This window comes from Rhea pennata, chromosome Z (assembly GCF_028389875.1).
Source record: "Rhea pennata isolate bPtePen1 chromosome Z, bPtePen1.pri, whole genome shotgun sequence".
Taxonomy (NCBI): Eukaryota; Metazoa; Chordata; class Aves; order Rheiformes; family Rheidae; genus Rhea; species Rhea pennata.
In genome coordinates this window covers 55431274-55442577 of record NC_084702.1, presented here as the reverse complement: position 1 = coordinate 55442577, position 11304 = coordinate 55431274, and the positions used below count along the sequence as shown (strand labels likewise).

The 11304-nt window shown below is 42.4% G+C and overlaps 1 protein-coding gene across 8 annotated transcripts in view; it reads right to left on the bottom strand.

Annotated features, from left to right (window-relative positions):
• Positions 1 to 2492: 2492 nt before the first annotated feature.
• The window catches only part of ARHGEF28 (Rho guanine nucleotide exchange factor 28), a 130590-nt gene continuing 121778 nt past the window's right edge, over positions 2493 to 11304 (bottom strand). For all 8 annotated transcript variants that reach the window (XM_062599010.1, XM_062599017.1, XM_062599011.1 and 5 more), the window contains one exon: positions 2493 to 3589. In XM_062599010.1, coding sequence (XP_062454994.1) covers positions 3432 to 3589 — 158 coding nt within the window. In that variant the 3' untranslated portion in view covers positions 2493 to 3431. The remainder of the gene's footprint in view (positions 3590 to 11304) is intronic.

The window sequence follows — 11304 nt, the reverse complement described above, 5'->3', positions numbered from 1 at the left end:
CCTTAGCATGTTATTTACTATTGCGCAGTCTGTTTGCTTTTCTCTGAATGAACAACTCTATGAATATCATTTTACCAGTGTTATGGCACATTGCTACAGAATTCACACCAATTTGATTGAGATGCAAAAGTCTTACTTGTTTTTGCCACCTAAATGGATGGCATATAAATTAATGCAGCCCACACAATACCATAAGTAAAATGACTCATTTCCTCACACGGCAAATCTTAACAGATTTTTTAAAAATCATCTTAATAAATAGTCTTCAGGGAGTTTTACTGAGAGATATTTAATTTAGTCCTTTGAAAATTATACCTATGCATGGACAAGTTTTGTGACAAATCTCTTGAAAATGCAGCTAAATGTTTGGTTTACCTTCCACTGTAACAGCAGCAAAGTGAAGCAACTTCTTCATTCTGGTTTCACCCTGTAAATGACTGAATGTACAGCTCTAAGGTTCTGGATTCAGCCCACTATAAGCCTGAGCCCTTCATGAATTCCTTCTTCACCATTTTTTATAGATTTGCTGAAAAAAGTTTTGTTGAGAGTTTCCCTTAAAAATCTATCAAAGCTGTAAAATATGATGGCTTTACTATTATACAATGACATTAGGCAGGATGGGCTGGGCAAATTCTAGGTTTTGCAGTGAAAAAAATCTCCCTTTTCTTAAATGATGGAAGAAAGTTGAAAAATTAAAGAACAATGACAGAGCCCAGTCCAGTGCAGTGGAGGTTTGTAATAAGGCAACTGCTCTTTTAATTCTAACACTGAAACGAATGACTAAATTCTGTTCTGAGCTTTCAGAGGCAATATGCCTTGAGAAGCATGAGAAAAAAGAATACACAATGTTCAGGATCAGAATTAAAAATAAATGAACACAACAAGCCTTGCAGATACTCGTAATAAAGGTGAGAGGGAAAAATATGGGGGGGAAGCATTTTGAATATATTTTTCTAATTAAAAAAAGAAGAGGAATCATTAATATACGCCTGATAGTGACTGGAAATGCAGCCTACTAAAATAGCTGAGTCTCACTGTGGCTACACGTAAATTCTGCGAAATATTAACAAATGCCTAAATAATGCACTGACTTCAGGGGTGCATAATACATCTTGCTATAAAGAGCACCTGCTGAAACCATACTGGCCCATAGTTTAAACATTTTCTACAATAAAAATACCTAAATCTAGAGGTACCTGTTTCCTACCTTTGACTTCCTCTGGTGCCTTAAGTCTTACTGTAAACACAGATGAGAAAAATAAGATGATGTCTGATGGTAGAGGACTGGAGGAATTTCTACAGCAGCTGAAGTACAATCCAGCCACTTTCAGCTCCCAGCCCCTTAATTAAAACTGATGAGAGAAGCAGCATCCTCTCATCCTCTCCCAGTTGCAAGGTACTTACATGACAATTCCCGTATCAAGTTGGGACAGCAGCCATCCATCCAGCAGTTTGTATTTGGCACTAACCACTACCAGATGTTTCAGTGAAGACATAATAAAATGCAGAGTGAGCAACTACGAAGAAAACTGCGCATTTTTTTTCCAGTTTCCCACAGGTCAGTGGGTAATGCACACAGCACGAGACGTTGCATTGTAGGAGCCAGTCCTGCTATTCAGAAACTTGCCAAAAAGCTGTCCAAATGGCAACTCTAATTGTATTGCTGACTGGTCAAGTAGAGAGGTTATGGACTGTTCTTAGTTTAGGACCTTCAACAAGAGCTTGGATTTTGCATTCCCATTTTAATTTTGTCTAACTGTGAAATTTAAAGAAGGTAAAAAAAAAAAGACTTTCTTACATTCTAAAAAGCCTTTATGGAACATAAGTAGCATCAAAGTAGTGCTGTAAGGTTAGCAGCAATCTTGAAGGTTGAAAACAGAAACTTGAAAATACATCTGTAGGCTCCATCTTTCCCTGGTGCCACTGGAAAACAAATTAATACCAGCAGGGAATCAGGACCTATTTGTCAAGAAAGTCAGTGGCACAGTTGCTAGGCCAATCGGTAAGCCTGGTAGCCCAGTAACAAGCAACTCAGAAAGGACTGAATATTTTTGAATATTCCTCCACTATGCCAATCCCTGGAAGATAACACTCCACAAGAGGAAATTCATGCTGACACACATCTACTATCTAAACCTCTGCTCCTTGTGAGAGGTTTTGTACAAGGAAAGGCTCAGTGTAAAGCAGAAACCATGACACTTGGGGCTTCTCCAGGAAAGCGTGCATGGGCAATGCTGCGCTCCCCTGCCCCGCGAGGTGGGTGAACGCGAGGCAGCGCTGATCTGGGAGCTGCACATCTGCATTCCTGCTGCACTATTCCTGGTCCAATAATCCATGCTAAGGAGCCCCTGGCCAGTCCAGAGGGCATGCACGGCAAGCTGAGGGCTGCCTGCACCTGCTGGAGTGGCATGGCCTTGGGTTTGCCAAGCAGGGACAGAAATCTTTTCTTCCTGTTTTCAAGCCTCTTTGGAGGACCTGACAGTGCATCGAAGTTGCAGTGAGAGGCACAGAATATTTATTCAATTCAACAAAAGTATACAAAGATTTCTGAAAGACAAAAGGCACAAAACAGGTCCTGGTTTCTTACTGCCTACCACACTGATCATCTCATGAGCCTGAAAGCAAAAAGGCAGGTAGTTCCTACATGGAAAAGCAGCAGACTTCAAAGGTTTCAGTTAAACTAAAAGAATACAATTTTCCCCCTCTTTTCCTCTGACTAGTGAGAAGGTTTCATCCGGTAAATTTTAATGCAAATATAAGCATGGGCACTTGCCGAAATAAGGTGCAGTTATAATACAATAACAAACTGACTTACAGCATCTCATCACAGAAACCGGTAATAGCATCAAACTGATGATAAGCTTTGGGACATGAACAAACACTTGCTAGCAATTAATGTTGACACCATAAAAAGCATCCTCCTCTGAGCAGTTTCTAAGCCAAGTGATGAGGAAAACAACCTGATATAGCCCTCTGTTTAAGGGTAGATAGCACATTTTAACAAATATTATAGCCATCATTCTCATGTTGCTGTCTTTTTGTGTAATATCACAATTGTTAGAAGGTTACTGATCCATACTCTGAAATCTCAAATAGCAAGGTCATATCTCTGAGTTTGCCCTTTGAAAAAGAGGACTCAAGAGAAAAGCAACCCCACCATTCACAGTTCTTGGTAGCATCTTTACAAATCCAAAATGTTATGTTTCCCCTGCTTCCCATTGCTTCTGGTGCAGCACTTGAAATCACATCATAAATTAAAGATTATAAAAAAAGGCTTCAAAATAACTTAATCGTTATATTTATCATGGGGCAAATTTTGCACTGAATATTAAATACTATCCTTAAAGCCATTTGGTCATACAGAGAGCAACTACACACATTTAGAAAAGCAAACACATTCCAAAGTGCTACTGAGATTAGAAAATAAACCATCAGAGGTAAACAATATTTTCCTCTACTCTGTCTCCTTTTTCTGCATCCTGACGGCTCTCCGTCTGGTGGTTCAACAGCGCATCTGCCCGTGGGGGCTGGATGGATCCATGGTTTGGCCTGCCTGTGTGGGGACCCTGGGTCTGTGATGCATTTAGATCTGTAACACAACACACAAGAGAAAGCCATGTAACAGTCCATCTTCTTCAATGCCCCTGCATTCATAAAGAGCAAAAAATGACTTTTTGATTAGCAGTGTGCTAAAGCATTATTTCCTAGCTTACAGCATCTATCTAGAAAGAAAAACACTTACGTATAAGGAATTATACTAAAGCCTAGAGAAAGGTATTTATCCAAATTTATGAAAATCTGTTCAAGTTTTCCTGCTGTTATTCAATGGTTTAGATCAGCATCATTATATTTGCAATAGCACTAAAAGCACATGCAAAATGATCTATAAAACAGTTTTATACTCATACTTTACTAACCAGACACACACTAATGGAAAGGCGTAAATGTTCTAAGAGCTGGGCTGGAGGACAACATAGAGTACATAATTATCCTTTATTAGTAAGATAACTCATTTGTAAAATTAATATAGTGTCCAGTGGTACATAAATTTTATCTGCAAGCCTTTTTTTTTTTTTTTTTTTTTGTAGCTGAAAAAGAAGAAAGGGAGTAAATCTCAGTTAAGTCTACCTGACTTGCACTCGCAATCTGTAATAGCTGTATAATTTTTCAACTTTTGCCAGTTTTTCAACAGCTGCCAAGACTATCTGCATTAGTTTGGGCAACCGACCTACTCTATTTCTTGTTTCAATCCTTTAGGTATGAAGTGACAATAATACATGCTCCAAAGCACTAATAAATTATTTCACAAGGATCTTCATTTGTTATCTTTCAAATTTTCTCCTTCAAATGGGGAAAACAGAATCACATACTTCTTTTTCAGAGTAGAGCTTTGAAGGCTTTTGCTATCGTCTGTGGGTTATTCAAAAACACAGCAACAACAATAACCATGGTTGGGGTTTTTTCTTACTTAGCTTTCTGAACCACTTCAGGCCCTCGGGGTCTATACTGTAGTTAGCATTTCTGCATCTTTATTTCTGCAAAGCAACGTTTACCCAAATAAAAGGCTGCTTAAGAGGGAAGCACATATCATCATCCTCAGGGAAGATAAACGAGTGTCTGCATGGACAGGGCTGCAATACTTGCTCCTTGCTTTTGACTGTAATCCCAGCCCGATCTATCTCTGCTATTATTTCAGGCGGGTTATTTTTTCACTCTCCGCTTTACAAAAACGATCGAGTAGGAAGAAGCAGAGCTTGGCACCACTCCCAAAGGCAGCACGGGAAATGCCAGAAGCCACCAAACCCAGCAGTGGGGCTCTTGGAGCCCTTGTCATTCATGCAGAGAGGCAAAAAGGCATTTTGCCCCTGCCCTACTCCCTGCTCCTTCTCACAAATGTATGTGCGAGCAAAACCTAGTATAAAGGAGATGCTTGTATTTGCACTCTGAACGGCAGCAATTTAAAATGACACCTACCCACACTTAGCATTCCTCAGATGCACACAGCTTCCTCAGTTTTGTTCACTGAGGCAACAGTTTAAGGAAAATCTGTTCAAGGAAAACCTCCAAAGCCTCGACCTCTGCTCTGCCACCGGGTGCAGGCAGCGGTGGGAGATGATTAAGTGATGGGCACGTGGGAACGCATCGTATCACGGCCTCCGCCTTCAGCGTACTCTCCTCTTGGATATTCACACAGCCGAGGGGAGCAAACAGGCTTCAGGGATTTGGCATTCAGTATAAACTGAATATACGCTGTAACTGCCGCTGAGATTGCAGGGTCTGTGCCAGAGGCACAGTAGATATGTAAAAGTAGTGTTTGGTCATAACAGAGTGACACAGGATATAAGAAAAGGAATCCCAAATTCCCTTTCTTTGTTTTATATTGAACTGGAAAGATCATGTTTTGCTCTCCATGAAAATCTGCAGGAAAATTACTCCAGATTTGCAGGATTTGACTCCTGAGCTTACTTGAATAGTCCTTCTTTGTTAAAGTTGACATTTGCATTAATTTCTTTTTGACAGCCATATTAGAAAAAAAGATTACAATTTGCAGACAGATTCAAGACACCAGAAATATCCTATGTCTGCTCTTCCATATGGAAAACGCATATTTTGATTTTATTTATTAAAAAAACCACTACCTGTGAAAGGTCCTCATCCTCTGAGCACTTACATTTCCTAGTGATTTTACCCACATTACTACTTCTTTTTAAGTCCTATGAGTCTACTCACCTTAAAGTTAAGTGCATAAGAATATCAGGCAGTAAGCACTCATTTGAAAGATCTGTTTCCAAAGTTTATGAAGTACATAATTGGAGAAGCCTAATTACAAATTTGAAAAAAATCTAGAAAAAGAAACACCTCACATGCAGTTATTTTATATCATCAAAACTAAACAGTAATTGCTCCATCAATTAAAATAGTAACTGTTTCCAAACCATTTCTCATTAGCTGTTACAATTCTGAGAAGCAGAGCCAAGTAATGGAAAACGACTGATCTGGGGAAAAAGATCAGATTCTGTCACTATTGAAATAAATGATTTATACCTAGCTTAGCTGCATTAATGCAGAACCTGAACAACAGGAGAGTACCGAGCAGGTGAGAGCCTGTTACTGCTGCAGCGACGAGCAGTCTCTGGGGCTGGAAATGTTCTGCTGCATCCAACAGACGAGGGCACGTGCCGGTTTTGGCTGCGGCCGGGTGGCACAGGAGACAGGCTCTGCCTAATAAAAGCACAACGTGTCCCCAGGCTGCCGCAGGCTGCCTGGAGGTAGGCAGGGTGCCTGCTGTCTGGTGCTTCGTGCCATGCGGGGGGCAGCCAAGCCCGGAGACCAGCTGGTATCGCAGTAGGCAGCAAGATGGGAACAGCTGCTCCAGGAGGGGATGGAAAACTGCCTGGAACTGGTAACGAGAGCCTCAGGTGAAGGGAGAGGGGAGGAGAGGGGACCTGCTGCACGGTTACTGATATGCTGGCGCGGGCTCTTGTTACGCAGAGCAGGCACAGCTGCCAAGAAGGCTTCCCTGAGCCGAGCTCGCTAGCACAGTGCACTGCTGCTGCGCCCGCAGCACGGGGCACGGGCTGCCCTGGGTGCTGACCGGCCACTGCCACACCAAGAGAAACCCTCGTCACTAAATATTCTTACAAAATAGGGAGGAAACCTTCAGAATCAGGCTGGAAGGTATCAGCTGCTGCCTAGTAAACAACTCCAGTAATTAAGTATGCTTAAACATCCCCCATCAGAAAAACACTTATTTAGGAGTCCATGCAACGAGCGGGGCAGAGGACACCTGGCTAACGGGACGTCTACCGAAGGAGACTGCTTGGAAGCACCGAATACTCATCAGAAACTGGTGGTACCCAAGGGCAGCACAGGGGCAGACCCAGGCAATCTCCCGAGCCCCTTCGCTGGCCAGACTTCTGCAATATTACGACTGACAGTAAGGACTTGGTCCTTATTTACCTCAGACGTAATCCATACTATCTGCCTTTTAGGAGCCTCCTTTGCTACAATCTTAACTCACCTCCAACATCAGCTATCAAATGAGTTTTGTAATCTTCCCTTTCCTGGTCTTTAAATTTGCCAGTTACTTCTTCCTTTCCTCTGCTAACCTCGGAGCTGCCCAGCCGTGCCGCGGCCTGGCGTGCTCAGCTCAACAGCGCGCCCAGCAGCCCAGCAGCCCCACCACCGGGAGCCTGCCACGCTCCACGGCACCTGCATTTGCTGCTCCACTGCGCCTGCCTTCGCCCCTTGCCACCTGGGGCTCGCGTGGCCCCACCACCTTGCTCCTTACCGGTGCTCGTACACGGCAAGGACAAGTAAAGGTGACCGTGCCTGGCCCACGCCGTTCCTCTCTCACACCTGAGCAATACAATTTTTTCTTCACATTTAGGCAAGTTCAGAAAACATTGCCAGATGACTGAAGGTTTAAGGAAGCTAAGATATATCCCCAAAGCTTTTCAGACAGCCTGTGAGCCTCCACAGGCTTTCAGCTCCCCCTGACCCCGGCACCGGCCCAGGGTGGACGGCATCACCCACAGCCGGGCCCCTGGTGACTCCAGCGAGGCTCCCGGGCATCGCCAGCACAGCTGCACGCAGCCGCCTGGCTGTTCAAAGGCCTCATAAGGAATAGGAGATTCTTTCTTCCATGCTGCCAGCCCTGGCCAAGGCAAACCTGCCTGGGTCTGGGACAGGAATTGAAGGCTAGCCATGGCATGCAATTGGGTAGAGGCCCTAAAGAGGAATCCCAAGGCTTCCCTTGACAAAGATGAACCCCGGGGAAGCTCGGCGCTTGTGCACAAATTGAAACCCTCTTCTCAAACATGCAAAATATAATTCTCACATAACAACTCAGGTAACTTTCTTAAAGAGCCAGATCCCCAGCTGCACCAAGTATACGCTAGCCAAAAGTGAACAGCAGACAAGTATGCTCTTTCAGTGCTGAGCTGGTCAAACTCCACATCAGAGGCTGGAGACCAGGAATGCGGTGACCAGTGACAGCACTTCAACATTTTGGGGCCATGTAGCCAGTTCAGCCCAGCAATGCCACACCATAGCAAGTTAATATCACTTTATTCCAGCTTTTACTTCTTTTTTCCTCAGCTCAAGATCATTTGATATATGCTATAAAAAAATCTGTGATGCTTTGGATTTTTCCCCCTCAATTATCTCAAAAGGACTTAAGGGCTGTTTCAACAGAATTCTGGAAAAAAATCACGAATTGTCTCATGCACACAGACACTACTGACAAATCCAAAATTAAAAATGAATCCAAGTTTTGCCCTGTTTTCCATAAGCATAGCTCTACTGTAATGAGGACAGATATCAAGCAACTGCACAGAAACATTTTAATCCCATAAGTGGCAATAAATATATAACAATAAAAGGCAAACTGTGCACCTGAAGCATGTGGAGCCAGCTTTCACAAGAGTTTCTAAGGGGACCTCAGCTCTCAAAGTGGGATCCTGTTCCAGATTCTGAGAACTATCAGCTGTTGACTAAAAACATGCTAATATAGTGCTGGTAAATGAAAGAAGTAGCATTGTGCACCCTAACTACCTTGCCCTCCCCTTCCCATAGGGCTAAGAGAGAGGATTTGTGGCATAATATAAACTTGACAGAAGGTAGAAGACAAAGCAATGGAATTTGCACACATCTGAGATCAATACATACTCAAAACAAACACGGCCCTTGCTCCTGGAAAGAGGGAAGGGGGGCACAAAAGCTGAGTAAACAACTAATTAGTCACACTGATTCCCTCCTTCTGTCTGTTGTCAGAGGATGTAAGCATTTCCACATCAAGTAAATGCCACAGATTTTCTCCTTCACCCCCTTCCCCCTCCTTGGAAGAATCTGAGCTCTTCAGGTAAGCCTGGACTACCCACAGGGATGATTACAGCAAGGATAGGAAATACTCCAGGCAATAAAACTCTCAGAAGTGACTGTGTTTTTGACACAAAGCCCTCAGTTTTTTTTCTTCCAGCTCTGATCCCAATTTGACAGTATTGCAAGGCAGGTTGGAAGGGATTTGAGCAGGTCTCTAGTCCAAGCTCCTGCTTTGAGCTGGGTCAGCTCTGAGGTCAGGCCGGCTTGGGTACCAGGGGTTTCTTCTTCCCAGCTATTTCAGGAAGAAAGGGAACTCACCACATGAACTTTGCAGAAACACAGTGTACACTGAATGAGGTTGTTGTGGCTTTCACAGCTCTGTGTTAGCCCTCTTTACAACATGAAGTTGCATTAAATGAAAGGAGATTTACATCACTTCTAGCATCAAATATGTTAAAGATTCTTAAAATCATTGTTCTCTTTGAAAAAAATACATGGTGTTAAGTTTGCCAGCTTCTATACCAAGTTCATCTGGACTGACAGCTGACACATCAACTTCAACCCAAAGCTATTTGAAATGGCAGAGCTGCTGTATTTAATCCCCCCAGTGGCACTCATCCATAATGCAAAGCACAAGCAAACACCTAAAACACAGTGCTAAGTGTAATTGCACTGGGTCTGGGACAGTCAGAGGAATTCAGCAGAAACAAGCTCTCATTTGCCATTGCAATTCAATAGCAAATGGCAGCCTAACTTCTATAAGCTCCACAGAGAAGTTCCCACCAGCAATCCTGCCACAGCTCCTTGTCTTTAATGATGCTCCTCATGGTTTCTACCTAGAATCATTAGCAATAGTCAGTCCCCTGGGGAGCTCCATGTATCTCTGTCTCTCTCCCTTTTCATGCAGAAAAAGGATCTATGAGAGATTTTGATTGCTTTTTTAGTGCCTACTAAGAATTTTCCCAATTTACAATGGATTTTCCATATTGCAGGTGCAGTTGTTTATGGATCTGCTAGTTGGAGGGAAGGAGGGGGAGACGGAACAACACAGGGCAACACAAAACCTGCTGGGGCAGTGCAGCCAGCACGCCCACTGATGGAATAACCAGGCTATTTCTGCTGCCAAAGCACTCCAAGAAGGGATTAGGCTCATTTTGTATAGAAATGCCATCTCTAAGATTTGAGGATCAGAGGACAAATAACTGGGAGACGAGATCTCAAATACCCTTGAAAAGCTGGGCTTTAGCACCTCAGAATGTCTGATTTTACATCAGGAACTTAACTTGTTACTGTGTTTCAAAAACATAAGGAAAATATTTTGACCCTGAAGCTACCAAGTGCCCAATCCATTTCTCAACTGACTGAATAAGACAGGAAATCAATCCGAGAATTTTAAAGCTGCTATTTACTTTTAACCAGTTCAACTGAAGAAAAAGTAGCTGCTCTATTTCTTGGAAAAACAAGCATATTCATGAATAAGAAGTCTTTTCACAAAAAGCAGATGAGCGATTAGATTAGAAGAGATCCTAGGTTAATTAGCCCCACCAGATTTTTGTGCGTGTTTTTGTTACAAGATAGAGAGCAGAAAGAACTCAAAGTCTATGATAATAAAGGTCTGCAACATCATTCTTCTTCATGTCTGTACTTTAGAGTACATCAGATCATGGTAAAATTACTGGAAATGCCATTATTCTGTATGTTTCTGGTTTTTGTTTAGCTGTTGGATTAGATAAAACACTGCAATGCTGTTTTCTGGTTTCACCTCATAATTCCTTAGAGAGCTCTGGTCCAGAAGTCCAAAGTTCCCACTATCCAAGTTCTTTGACAGCGTGAAATACACATTTATTCCACTGAAGCTGCCTTTTTGTAGAGCTTCATAGTAGCTCCAACTCATTTATTTATTTGATACTTGTCTTAAAGCCTGAGGTTCTAGTCACATGATGATGTAGTCTTTTCTTCTTTTAATAAAGCGAAGCAAAAACACACTCTATTTCCAACAGCAGAGGTATCAAAGACAAGATTTTCAAAAACATCTCATGCTCAGACACTGTCAGTGATAGTGCTTTAACATCAAGTTCGTAACATGCCCTAGGTTAAAATAATTTAAAAATTTTACCTACATACATGGCTTTGTTATCAGTTCTGTCAGCCTTAAAGCACACAGCTTCTAAAATATTTTGGCATGCTGTTTTTAATGCATATCAATAAGAGAGGCTTAAAAATAGACCTGATTCCAAATCATAAACTGTCTGTTCATTAAATACCCACAGTCTCATGTTGGCGGGGCATACTGCCTGCCAGCTGTCTGCTACTGCTTAGTATTAATTTATTTAGGTATGAATTCTCTATTAAGCTGTCTTTGTGTTAAGCTTTGAAGCTTTAGATGGTCAATTACAGACCCACGCATGGTCCAACAGGTATTCTGCTAACAGTGAACACGTTTTATTGACCTACTTCTCTTCTTGCTCATTAAACACAGCT